Source organism: Thalia democratica, unplaced genomic scaffold (genome assembly GCF_965202585.1).
Source record: "Thalia democratica unplaced genomic scaffold, ktThaDemo2.hap1.1 HAP1_SCAFFOLD_612, whole genome shotgun sequence".
Lineage (NCBI taxonomy): Eukaryota > Metazoa > Chordata > Thaliacea > Salpida > Salpidae > Thalia > Thalia democratica.
The window spans coordinates 41,313-55,795 of NW_028139626.1; the positions used below are offsets into that span (position 1 = coordinate 41,313).

The window sequence follows — 14,483 nt, forward strand, 5'->3', positions numbered from 1 at the left end:
CTTTAAAACACTTTAAATGTTTTTAAGAGCTAAGTTTTAAATTAAATCACTTATAGCTTAATTTTAAGTAATAAAAATGGTTTATGACTTAAAAATACAGTTTTTATAATTGCAATTAGTTTTGTAATATATAGCTTTTACTTTTACACTAACAGTTTAGATAAAGTTAGCCTATACAAAACCAAATCTTGAATGTAAAACAAGAAAACAAACCTGCTGCGAAACGATAAAAAGATAAAATATTTCTTCGTTTAAGCCTATAGCATCAAATACATTATTGGGTAACAAAATATAGCATCCGTCATTTATAAGGGTGCTGTGAAAATAAGTAAATTTAGTTTATAATGCCTTATTATCATTAATATATGAATTATTTGTAAGTCGATCAACAAAAAATGTAGTAATGCAAAAATAAAACATATATAGCAACTAAAAGTAAAGTAAAATATCAAGCTAATTATTATGTTTAGACGTTTATAGAAATTGTTTGAATAAGAAAAATAAAGTAACACAAATTGCGTTAAATAGAATTAAAAACTCATGAATTAGCACACTTTAGCAAAAAAAGTATACGGTAGTTTTTTTCTTTATTCAAGTGTTTAATGTTGTCTTGTTTTTGCAAATATGATATGATTAAAATTAGAACGGAATAGAAACATTGTTCAGGACCACCAATGAAAAAGAAATTGACATGAGTTTTAGTAATGGTACAATGAACTTTCCAAACTTTTAAATCTAACACAGTAGGAAAATTGTGTAGGAGTCAAACATGCACGAAGGGACACTTTTGCACGAAGACACTTCTACACGAAATCGCTTTTGCACGAGGGGTTACTTTTGCATGAAGACACTTTTACACGGGTTGATTTTTATTTTAATTTAATATTTTTTTATTAATTTTAATTAGTTTATTTATTCTTACTTCTTATTAATTTAGTTTTTAAATTTTTACTATCACTGTTACCCTTAATCCTTGGGAAGCTGTCTAAATTGCACGAGCATACAAAATTGCACGAATATACTTTCGTACAAAGGGTCAATTTTGCACGAAGACACTTATGCACGAGCAGAAAATTTTACACTGATTAATTTTTTTTACTTAACTTATTATAATTATTCTTTTTAGCTCAGTTTGTTTTTATTATTACTCTTACCCTCGGTCGGTAAGTATTTTTTTTACTATCACCGTTACCTCTAACCCTTACCCTCGGTTCGTACCTTTTTTTTTGGTTTTTTAATTAACTAAAAAAAAATTTATTTATTACAATTTTTGTTAGTTTTTTATTATTTTTGCTATCACTGTTACCCCTAACTCTTACCCTCGATCAGTAAGTTTTTTCTTTTTTTATTAAATTATTTTTTTTTTCTGTCTATTTTTTTTTTCTGTATTTTTTTTACTCTCGTGCAAAAATATAGCTCGTGCATAATTGACCCTTAGTGCAAAATCGTCTTCGTTAAATTGTGTTCACTCGTGCATTTTTGTGCCCTCGTGCAAATTTGGCTTCGTGCAATTTTGTGCACTAGTGCAGTTTATTCCCCTCGTGCAGTTTTGTCTTCGTGCAATTTAGACCTGTTTCTAATCTTTACTCTCGACCAGTAACTCATTTTTATTTTCTATTTTTCTATTTTTTTTATAATGTTTTTTATTATTATTTTTTTACTCTCGTGCAAAAATGACTTTTTCCAGGTTTTTTTAGTGATTTTTGTAAAAATTCCAGATTTTTTCAGGTTATTTTTAAAAAAATTCTCAAATTCCAGGTATCTTAAGCTTAAGTTGTCAAATTCAAGGTTTTTCAAGAATTCTAAGTTTTGTGGCAACTCTGATACTCAATTATTTTATAGATTCAACAAACAGTCGTACGGACATAGAACTACTTAGAAAGACAATGAATTCATGTTTTACAAGCAACCATAAATAAAACAAACAATACCTACTTTTTATCGAAAATAATATAATTTTAAGACCAGTTTAGTTTATAGTTCTTTTATTAAGCTAGCTTTTATTTTATATTTGTTTCGGAAAGATTTTGTTTTTTATTTCAATTAAGTACGGAAAAACAGTTATCTTTTACTAACTTCATTCAAGTTTTTTTTTACAAAATAATTGTACATTTTTGGAATTATTATTTCATAATAGTATTTTTTTTCCTAATTTTAGTCTTACTGCAAAATACCTTTTAGATTCATAAACTTTATTTTTAAAATTATTTAAAGTTACTGGAAACAAGAGTAAATTTCAAAAGTACTCTAAAATTTTAATGTGCAAATATACATTTTATTTTTTTAAAACTTTTTTTAAAGTACTTAATATTAAAACTGAGAAATTTTTTTTTAATTACAAAAATCTGAGAAACAATTGTAGACCAACATAGATAATTAGCATAAACCTAAGAAAACAATATATAATAAAAATGAATATATGTAATATGTTTTTACTTATTGGTAAAAAAACGAAATAAAAACTAAATTAACTAACATTTAGTAAAATTAAAAAACAGTTTAGTCCGTTTTTAAACTTAAGTTTTTTACTTAATCCAAAACTTGTTTACTTTATATACGTTTTTTCAACGACAACTAAGAAGTAACAAAGTATATTTGTACTTATCAAAGTAACCATAACTTATTTCATCGTGTAGTAGCTTAGCTTTTGTATGTCTGGTTTTTACAGTTTAATTAAACATATATATTCATACGTGCATATATCTTTAAAAACAAATGCAAAAACAAGTGCTATTATATATAAGTTTAATAAATAAACTTAATATTGTCTTTCCTATATCTTCTTTCAGCTAAAAAGGTTCTAATTCAGCTGGAACTATCTTTTTTAGTTGGACTTGTGTATAGGCTACTATTTTTCTGGCTTACTAGCAGCTTCATGTGCAGATTTAGTGTTACAAAATTAAGTTTGTGTTGATTTCGTTTAGAATTTTAACCCATAAAGTAGATTAAAATCTAATGTATTTTTTCAACATCTTAGTTTAATGGAATTTGAGATCTTAAAGGAACCTTGGTGAGATCAGTATAACATCATTTTCAAATTTTTAAAATACTAAAAAAAAGGAGTTTTTGTAAGTATAGTCACTTGTATATTACTATATAGGAAATCGTGATCATTAGCATATACCTATTCATATTAGATGTAGTAGTTCTTTTTCCATATGAAGAAAATAAGGTAGTATTAATGTATGTCGCTTCTTCCCCTTCTACTTTGCTAAGTAATACATTATTGCTTAGCTGTACCACTGAAGTCATTAAAACTGACATAAGCTCTTTTCTATGCTCTTCGCTATATAGCGCAGTATCATTTGATTCATCTATTAAAAATTATTAGTAAATTTTTTTATTTAAAAACCTAACAAGATAATGCCTAAATAAGATTTATATATGCTGCATTTTTAAATGAAAAACCATAACACTTGTCTTTAAAATACTAGCCTAATCGATCAATAAACGCTTCTCCAGTAGTGTAATAGTGATAGTTAACAGAATCTATCATGTAGCTAACGGAATCCATAAGGTCACTAATTACTTCGAGATATCGTGTTTCGCTCGTTTCAATGTTGTACGTCTGAATTTGAACTGAAATTTCTTGTAATTTATTGACACCGGTTGCCTGCAACTCCTTATCTTGCAGCTCAGACGGTACGCTCTATGTTTTAAAATTATTTTGATATATTTTTTTAAACATTTATTTAAATAAGTAACTTAATAAGAAACATCTAAAAATTGCACTTTGGTTTATTAACTGTAAAAATAAATATAACCAGACAAAGTAACGTACTATATTAAGAAATGAACTAAACTTGAGTATTATGTAGAAAACTACATTCTAGGCAAACTTAATACCTACTTGTTAAATTAAATTACTGCTTTAGATAATGGTAGCCGCAATTTAATTCAAAGCTTTTCCTGCTAAAAATTATAAGCTGAATAACAGAAAATGACTCTGAGATAAAGTTTAAAAAAATTAATGATTGAATATTCGAATTTTTAAATTAAAAAACAAATCCTAAATTAAAATTTAAAAATAAAAATATATTGGAACACAAATGACCATTAATTATACAATAGGATATACAAGACACACATTTTCAATAAAACTAGATATATTTTGAGCAATTCTCATCAGCAGAGTACAAAGCTAACAAGTAATAAGATTTTACAAACTTATATAGTAACCAAGTAATCATAAAGTAATCAAGAGATTAATAAAAGACAAAAGCAATTAGTAACAGTAAAAATGATTTAAGTTTACTTACGTTATAATTCAGGGGTTCCCAACCAGGGGTGCGAGATAGCTTTTAATTTTTGTATGATAAATAAGGAGATTTTCACTCTCTGATAAAGTTTAAAAAGTAAATTTTGTTATAAAAAGAAGTTAGTGTTAATTTTCTGAATAAATTAATTTTATTAATACGTCATAGAGCAAGAGCGCTTTTCTAGAAGTAAATTCATTTTACTAATTTCATTTATTAGCTGTTAGTTTAGAATTAACATTTCAATAAAGCTTTCTTAGAGTTTTACACCTGTGAATTTTAATCATCTGTTCTTTAAATGTTTTATTTTCTTAACTGGACATTAATTGTTTAAAACAGTTTATGAGCTAGCATCTATTTTAATTGAAATACTTATATAAAAACTAGTATCTTCAGCAGGCTTTTTATTAGCTGTTAAGAACAGGTTCTGTTAAGTCTATTACATTTATAATGTAATCTTTTTTTAAGCTTAGTTGTGCAGAAAGTGGTGCTTAAAGATTTAACATCAGCCAATTGTAAAGTTCACAGCAACTCCTGTATGTTATAACATTTAAGAAAACTTGTTTTTAGCTTCAGTGAAACCAATTTTTATAGATCAGCAAAAGTATTCAATGCATCAACTTTATTTCTATTCATTCCTTTTTTGAACTTAAACTGTTTTTCAATCTACATTTTTCTATTTATGTTGTAAGCATACAAAATTTTCTTGTATTTGCTTTTATACATATCTTTGTACAATTTAAGACTAAATATTTTTTAACTTTTTAAAATTTTATCTCAAATCTTTATTATTTTGAAACCTCCTAGCTGCTAATAGTTTTGAAAATAAAACATTACATAAGCTTAACTTAGAATAGCTAATTTTTATTTTTTAAGTACATATATTCATAACAAAATGTATAATGAGTTTAGTTTTAAGTTTAAGCCTAATATTTATTACTTTTCTAGTGTCTTTTCCTCACTTCTAATATTTTTTTAAATCTTGGAAATCGTTTATCATTGCAGTAGGAAGAGTGAGTTCTGATGTTTTCTACCTTATAAAAAATAGATAAAACTTGCTTGAATATAGTTTGTTATGTTTTTAAATTTCCAAGTATCTTATTTTTGTTAATATAGTACACTATCATAAAAATTAAAATACAAATTATTAATTAATGAAATCAATGATTTATAATCAAATTATTAATAAATAATTATAGCATGTAATGTTAGGGGTGCGAGATCAAATTAAGAGACTTTAGGGGTGTGGGGAATCAAAAAGGTTGGGAACCACTGTTATAATTGATCTACAGTAAAACTAAACTCTAAAAAAATTAAACTTAGTTTTAATTCCTTAATTTATTCACAACAAGACGGGATAGCCATGGGATCCCCCTTGGGACCAACATTGGCTAATATATTTATGGGTTATATTGAATTAAAAGTTGTAAACTTTCATAAATAATTATTTGTACCTAAGGTATGTTGATGATTGTTTTGTGTTAGTTTGAAACGAGAAACTTAGGAGTGAATTTGTAACGGAACGTTATTTAATTATATTATTATATTTTTCAATTGGAAACACTCTGTTGTTGGGCAAGCTATAAACAACAACAAATGAGATGTTTACAAGTTATACTATAAGAAATTTGAAATTGGTTGCTATAACAACTGTCATCACTCTGAGCAATCACTACTGTGAGCTGAGTCATTGTCAGAGACAGGAGTCTGAGTTCTGAGGAAAGAATTGGAGTGGAGTTGATTGTCGTCCAGTTGATTCACCTTTTCCTGTGTGCTAGTTAAAATTTTATAACACTATTTATAAAATTTTATTGACTTTTTTAAAACCAAGTTACTTAAATTGACATTAGACAAATATAAGTGTTTTCTTGATTTTTTGATAATATTGTTTTAGAATTTTATAACAGTTTATAAAATTCTACTGATTTTTTCAAACCTGAGTTTTTTATTGTAACTTTTGTCTAATTTTAGCTACTTTATTCATTTTAGGTTAGTTTGCAAATTGGTTTACTTTTGAGTTTTTAGCATATAAATTTGTCCCAACTGCTTTTTATTTTATATTATTAAATAGTTTTTGTTAAAGTAAATTTAATTTATGTCACGAGTCAGTTCAAATCCAGAGTGTCTTCCAGACACTATGATTCAAACTCGGGCTAAGAGTGCTCGCATTCAGAGCCAAAGACCTCTTAGCCATGAGTCAACCATTAAACCCCCTACCCTTCTAAACAAACCCTTATAAGTTTTTAAGTTTTCAATATTTTGAATAATGTTCATAATTCTATCAGTTTAACAATGGAAAAAGAAAACAATAACGAACTTGCATTTTTAGACATACAAGTTGAACGAGTAGAAAATAGATTTTTAACTTCGGTGTACGGAAAGAAAAATTTTACAGGTTGTTATTTGAATTTTTAATCAAACTGTGGTTTAAATAGAAAATTAAATCTAATGACAACTTTTTCTCATCGTGCAACTAAGTTAGATCAGACAGATAAGTTACTACTAAACAAAAACGGTTACCCACAAGAGTTAGTATAAAACAATTCATTTACATTTGAAAAAGGCAATAGGACCGAAGATCTTGTAGTTACTTTAAAAATTCCATTCATTAACAAAAACTCAGAAATGTTAGAAAAGAAGACTAGACAATTAATAAGAAATACTTATTATGCAGCAAACCCTAGAATTGTTTTCACCTCTAAACATTATTAACACCAAGTGGTAAGGATCCAATATCAAACTTAAATAAAAGTATGGCAATTTACCAATACAGCTGCTGTTGTAAAGCAAGCTATATTGGATGCACAACAAGGCAACTAAGGAAAAGGATAAAAAGCATGCACCAAAAAATGTAGAGAATTTTTGCTTTTCAGATAAGAAAGATGATATACCGGTCAAGGTTTTAAATACATTTAAAAGCTCATCTATTGCAGAACATTAGGTTAACAATTCAATTTGTGAAAAAAGTTATAACATAATAGATTTAAAATTATTAAAACCTGTAGTAATGTTTCCGATTTGATTAAATTAGAGGCCATTTGTATTTTGTTAAGGAAAGCTGTTTTATGCAAGCAAACATATTTTGACTATACTGTTTCTTTTTTTTCGTAATACTTTATAAGTTTTGTTTTCATTTTATTTATGTTTAGTTTTACTGTAGATCAATTATAACGTAAGTAAACTTAAAAGACTTTAACTGTTACTAATTGCTTTTGTCTTTTATTAATCTCTTGATTACTTTATGATTACTTGGTTACTATTATATGTTTTGGTTTTAAGAAAACAAATAGAGATCTCTATTTGAATAAGATTTATTTAAGCACTGAAGAGGTCTTTGACCGAAACTTAGTTTGTAAAATAAATTTTTGAAAGAATAAATATACTTGGTTACTATATAAGTTTGTAAAATCTTATTACTTGTTAGCTTTGTACTCTACTAATGAGAACTGCTCGAAATATATCTAGTTTTATTGAAATTGTGTGTCTTGTATATCTTATTGTATAATTAAATAAATATATGTCAGTTATTCATAAAAATATAAAACTAACCTAAAAGTTTTTGTTGAATAATTAAAAAAATTAACTTAAACTCTAATTAATTTACTCATAAAAATTGTAATATTAAATGCGAACGAACTAATAACTTACCAGACATTGTTTGAATACTGCACTGACTTGCCTAATTTCATCAAAAGTATTAGTGTCAAGTGATGTTACCGCTTGTGTTATATTCTTTCTTATTTCTTCCCTACTAGTTGTTTGAGTATTCGAAGAAGTTTCCAAGTTCTGAAAAGAATTAAACAATACTTAATAGCTTTATAAAACAATTGTAGAAATATGTACATACATAATCGTTTAGTTAGCTAACTACTATATTAAACATTTATAACCAGTAATTATTCACTTCATTTAATTATTTTCTTATTTATTTATTTACTTCATCAACAAAGTTGAGATGCCTCGCGCCATCAGTATTTATTATTAAACATTTATATTAATTTAAACAAACTTTAATTTCATTACGACTAATAGTAAACAAACCTGATTAAGAACAGTTACAAGTCCTGTTATGTAGTCAGCTACAATCTGTGGGTCACTTGTTTTTTCCAACTCAAAAAGCTCAATTCTCGTTTTATTTTCAAGCCATTCAATCGCATTCACATTACCTTCTGTTTTAAGGCGAACATCAATTGATCTAAAAATATTTTTATTATTTTATGAAATATTTATACTAACTTGTATGAATTCATTTTTTTAATTAATAGTCTGTTACTCAATTTATACAGTTAAAATAAAGCCGAAGCTTTAGTAAACTGTTTTACGTAACACAATTTTAGATACTTTTTAATAAGGTTTTTCTTAACAGTTAATTTGAAAACAAAAACACTTAATTGTAATAAATAGTTCATATTACGTTTAGTTGATAGTTTAATTGATTACTAGTGACTTCCCGGATACAAAAATTAGTATCCGAAAGGATTCAGCTAATCTAAAACTATGTTGAACTGAACTTTAAACTTTTTTTTTTAATTGAAAAAAAAAAGCTATTTTATTTAGTTCAGTGCTTACCACTTATACGGACGCTCACATATCCTGACAGTTTCAGAAAAACTCAAAAAAAAAAAAATATTAACTACAAATATTTAATCTTTCATGCTGTATAAAAATTTGAAGTGTATTTATAAATACTGCAATCCAGTTCATTATTTTGACGAAATAATACTATTAAAGCTTACACTCAAACTTTGTAAAAACTAAAGATAGGTCTACATAGTTTTCATTTTAATTAATTTGTTTTTGTTTTTAAATATAAATTTAATTTAAAAAAAGTTCTTTTTCTAATTAAAAGTTAGGGCCGATGGAATAATAAATGTTGAATTTTACTTGGTTGACCCTCAAAAAACGTATATCGTTGCAGAAGGCTAGCAAGTCTGATGTTTATCCACCTTAGAAAAAGCAACTAAATAAATTAACCTAAAATTTAGCTTTAACACTTATAATTTTGCTTTCTTTTACTCATAATTACTGTTTGTTTTTACTGTAACGCTTTTGTTATTTATAATGCATTGCATTGTATACAGTTGTTTTATTGTTGTATAAAAAAAAATTTGTACTTATCCGGACACTTTTAAAGAAAACTCTTGCCCAACATGTCCGGATAAGTGAATAAGCACTGTACTTACCTAAGATACATTACCTTATTAGAGAAATAATAAAATGTCCACGATAAAAAAGATAATTAGACTAAAAATCTACATAAACAAGTTTGAAGTTAGGCAATGCCGTCCAATAAACAGCCTTAGACTTTATCAGCCACAAACATAAATAATAAATATTTTTTTAAAGTCACACATCAGGGGAAAAAGAGAAAGCCAGCCGTTGATTGCACTGCAGATCCTACAAACTTAAAACCCAAAGATAACCAAACGCCCATAGGGTTAGCATCATTAAAAGTTTAAAAAATATAAATATTGTGGATTTATTTATGCTAGATGGTTTACTTGTGTCTTTCTAGAGATTTTTTGTTATAAATTGTATTAAAAATTTTTTTCAGGGTATACGTTATGTTTCTATAAAAAAGTTAGTATTACTCTTTTTAAATTATTAAATCCGGACCTTAATGGAACGAAATCAATCTTAAATCAACATCTGGCCGCATCTAGACTTTTTTTTAATTAGGAGCCAGCCGGATCTGGATCTTGACAAAAAAAGCCGCATCCAGTTGGATCCTTATCCTAGATCCGGTAGATCTTTATTGGTTACATAAAGTGCATAAAAGAATTTTTATAGTAAACTGTGTGTAATACATACTTTTTAGTCTACAAGTTATTTATAAATTTAAAATTACAAATATAGCATTTTTGTCAAATTAGATTTAGAAGAGTACTTAAATTAATTAAATTCTAAACGCAAAAACTAAAAAAAAACCAAAGCTATGTTTTTACTTTTTTCAATTATAAATGGTAAATTTTTGTTTTTGAAATAAAATTTTAAGGACGATTTTTGAGATTTACAGTTTTTGAAAAATAAAATGAAAAATGTTCAGATATGTTTCTATTTATACTAAACGTTGCAAAAAAAAAACATTTTCTAAACTATTTTGTTCGTGGTATTTTTAAATAGAAATTTGAAATCAAATACTATCTTGCATATTTTAAATCAAGGAAGCAGTATTAATAATATATATTTTCTGACAAACACTTTTCAACCTTTTTTTTGTAACAAAATCTAAAGTTAAAAAATTCAAAGTAATTAGTTCTTGAATATAGTTACGTTATGATCAGTTATATTTTAAACTGAGTTTAGTTAATACCATTTATATTAATTGTATTTTAAGCTGGACGTACCTAAAATTAACATTAAAACATAATTAATTGTGACACAACCACCATTCCCTTGATGTTTGTTTTTAACTACTGGTTAATAAATTTAAGTATGACCATGTTAAACAACTTATTACTCTAAAAAATTATACCATTTTTTTTACATTAATAACAGAAAACTATCTATATTCTTTTTTCTTGTTTTACTGCTTTTTTGAATTTAAATATGTAAAACAGTATTTTTCTCAAATTAAAAAAAAAGCCATTTCTATTTTTGAACTTGTTAATTTCATAAGATTAAATACCATTTGAATTCAAATACAAAATCTGATATATATGAGGTTTTAGCTATTTAAATTAAAACAAAACTTTTAATTAACAATACCTCTTTTGAAGGTTTAGAATAATTTAATTGCATGAAAAATTTCATATTTTTTACTTGTTAAGCCCAACATTGAAGGTTCCTAATTCATCTTCAACTAGTACTTGTATATCAACTCCATAGTCGCTACCTTCAGTTCCAAGAGGTAAATAAGTCTGTTGTGTAAGCATATCGTAAACTGTAACTTTTTTAATATTGTCAAAGCGCGTTTTATGAACCGTAGTTAATTCTTAAAACTTATTATAGTTTTTCATGTTAAGGAGTGTTTAGTAAAGTAAAAATAGAATTACACCCAGATTTTGTACAAAGTACTAAAAACACTTCGGAAGAAAGATTTTGATAGTGTATGTGACTTATTGTTAATTAAGAGCAGCATAAAACAAGACCTTTTCATTAGTTTAGGTAAATATACATACAGTATATTAAATTATAAAGACTTTAAAAAAAAACTATTGTAAGCTCTAATAAAAAATAAAACCTAAAAGTGCTACTTAAAGTGAGTTATGCTTATTAATAATCATGATTATTCATATTTATGGCTTAAAAATTAAATTTCTGATTGTACTAAATGTTAAGACAATTTTGATGACATTTAAAAACTTAAAACTTTTAAAACCAGTGAAAATAGATTAATTTCTTCTTCCAAATTTTAGCAGTAACAATAATCATAGAAAAATTAGTCTACAATACTAGAATGTTTTTTATATATCTAAATATCAATGTTTATTTTAATTTTTTTTTATCTAGTATAGTTATAAATTCAAAACCTCATAAGTTGGCGATGTTCCTTTATAAAGAACAAAACTGTCGTCTTTTGAAGCACCATTCTGACGTGTTGCAATAATAGTGTATATAAAGGGAGACAAACTCTCATCAGTCCAACCGGAACAATGAAATCTATAAAATTTTGATTACGAATTTTCAAAAGACTTTTAAGTAAAACCATCATATAGTTTTAAAAAGTACAGTGACTACTTAGAAATAAAAAAAAATAACAAACTTTTATTAGTCCAACTGGAACAATAAAATCTATAAAATTTTGATTTCAAATTTTCAAAAGACTTTTAAGAAGAACCATCATTTAGTTTTAAACAATACAGTGACTACTTAAAAATAAAAAATAATAATCAAACTCAAACTTTGTTTAAATTTTTTATAATATTTTCTATTATATGAAAATGTTTTTTAACATTGTTAATACTTAATCATTTATAAGTACTTTGTTCTATGCTATTATAATTATTGCTAATGTTAAAATTATTATTATATAATCATTATTATATCGTTTATTGTGCAATGTTGGACTCAGGCATTAAAATCGGAGCCACTTGAACAGGACAAAAAAAGAAAACATGCATAAACAAAACTTAATTTAGAAAGAAATAAATTTAACGTTTAAACTAAATGTTTAAATAAATAAATTATGTGTTTAAAATAAAAAGCGTTAACTTACTACACACAAAAAACGACTTTTTTAATTTCAAGTAATAAAACCATTTATACAAAAAACTACAACTAAAAGGAAATTTTTTTGTTGATTTTCATAACTATTGTTTACAAAACATAACACATTTGTACAAATTTTATAAAAGTAAATAAATAATATGTAGGTGGGAGGCGTAGGGAAACTAAAAAAAATAGTACTATTAATAAAAAAAAAGTTATTGACAGTTGTAAAAAAACAAAATTATAGATATTAATTTTTAATTTTAATGAAATAATATTTAACTTTTGTATAATGGTACTCAATGCTTTATAAATAAAACAGTGCATTATATATTTAAAATAAAAACAAGACTGCTTTATATATGTTTCAAGTTTAATGTTTAAACATCAAACTATTTACACTAAACATAAATAGTTTAACTAATTGAATAAAATATTAATGTTTACATACTTTATATACATAATAGTGAAATATTTGTAGTTAATAAAGTGTGTTTACATCATAACTTTTATCAAGAAAACAAACCTTTTCTGTCTTTTTTATATTTAAAGCTATTTTGGATGACAGAGAAATCAAGTTTTCATTAATTGAAAACCTTTTTAAATTAAATATACTTTTTATTGGATAAAATTATCGTTAATAATAACATACATTATAAATAATAATACAAATTTTAAAATTATATAAAGTTGTGATATAATATTTTTTAGTTTTTTATAAAATAGCTTTACAACCTATAATTGTATACAACAATAGAAACGTTTAAAAAATTAAACGTTAAACTTTAAATTCATTTCAAAGCTATAAATAAAGTTCGTTTGTTAGTTGTTTTTCAGATGTATAAGAAATTTCCTTACGAATTTAACAGACTAATTCTTAACTGTTTTTATTTGAGCAGCTAATAAATTTAGACTTATTTAAAACATCAATTTACTATACCTTACAAGCGTTTCAAGTACATAAACATGTTCCCCTTCATACTTCATTTGACATACTCCATTACTAGGTGGTTTGTTTGCGTGCAAAATCAATTTTGAAACTCCAGTAGAATCTGAGTCGCTCATCTAGTGCAAAATATAATTTTCAAGATAAAGAAAGCAAATGAGGAAAAAATTACTCACAGTTAGTGTGAATTCGTAATCATAAAACGGTAAAAGTTCACCAGTTCTTACAACTAGATATCTTCCACTAGCACCTGTTGTTGTTGTTCTTTCATTTAATGGAAAACTAGCAGAAGTACCATCTAACACGCTTATTTTCTTTGCAGTCCAAGTGTATGTGCTCTATTTAGTTGGTGTTATAAGATATATAAGTTGAATAGGAAGTAGGTAATATACAAATTAAGTTTTATCTTGAAAAATATCTATTTAGAACATGATTCGGAACTTATTATATAGCATTAGCTTATTACTATATGGAGCGTTACTAAACTTCAAGTTAAATATTTTATGATTTCACGTTTTTAATGTGTTTAATGTTACAAACAATGAGTTGTTTTAACATTTTTATAACAATTGGTGTGTGTTAAGTTAAATTATAGTCACACTTTATAAAACTTCTAGTTTACTGACTCTAAGCTAAAATAAGTTCAGAATATGTTTTTAATTAGTATTGCATAGCGGAAAAAGCTAGCTAAACTTGAATATAATAACCCTGTTTTCTTACTACTAAAATTCTCCTCTTAAACTATTCTAACTTTTGTAATGTTTCCGAAAAACGTAAAGTTTCAAGAAAAAATTAAAAGATTAATAAGCATGTGTAATTTACAGGAATTCTTATGACCTATGTTTTATGGGTGCACGACAATTAAAATTTGGAAAATTTACATTTTCAAATTATTTATAAAGGCCAAGTCTCAAAAAGTAAAATATATTTGAAAAAAAAAAAACTTAGTCTAATTCAGGGGTCGGCAGGCAATTGGTGGTCGCGGGCCAAATTTCAAGTTTCCAAAGTCTTCGCGGGCCGCAGTTTTAGTTTTAGTGACATTTGAATAATATTTTGGTTTTAGTTTTAGTCACACTAAAGAAAGGTTTTACTTTTATTCACCTTACTATTTTAAATGACTTTTACAAATA

General features: G+C 25.6%; 1 protein-coding gene across 1 annotated transcript in view; it reads right to left on the reverse strand.

The window, feature by feature from the left end:
• The window catches only part of LOC145846770 (polycystin-1-like), a 54,788-nt gene extending 41,102 nt beyond the window's left edge, over nt 1–13,686 (reverse strand). Inside the window, exons 1-9 of the mRNA XM_082953385.1 lie at nt 13,530–13,686; nt 13,348–13,472; nt 11,729–11,858; nt 11,019–11,116; nt 8,298–8,451; nt 7,905–8,042; nt 3,436–3,649; nt 3,125–3,314; nt 214–316 (exon numbers count right to left, since the gene is read on the reverse strand). Coding sequence (XP_082809511.1) covers nt 214–316; nt 3,125–3,314; nt 3,436–3,649; nt 7,905–8,042; nt 8,298–8,451; nt 11,019–11,116; nt 11,729–11,858; nt 13,348–13,472 — 1,152 coding nt within the window. The 5' untranslated portion in view covers nt 13,530–13,686. The remainder of the gene's footprint in view (nt 1–213; nt 317–3,124; nt 3,315–3,435; nt 3,650–7,904; nt 8,043–8,297; nt 8,452–11,018; nt 11,117–11,728; nt 11,859–13,347; nt 13,473–13,529) is intronic.
• Between the last annotated feature and the right edge of the window lie 797 nt (nt 13,687–14,483).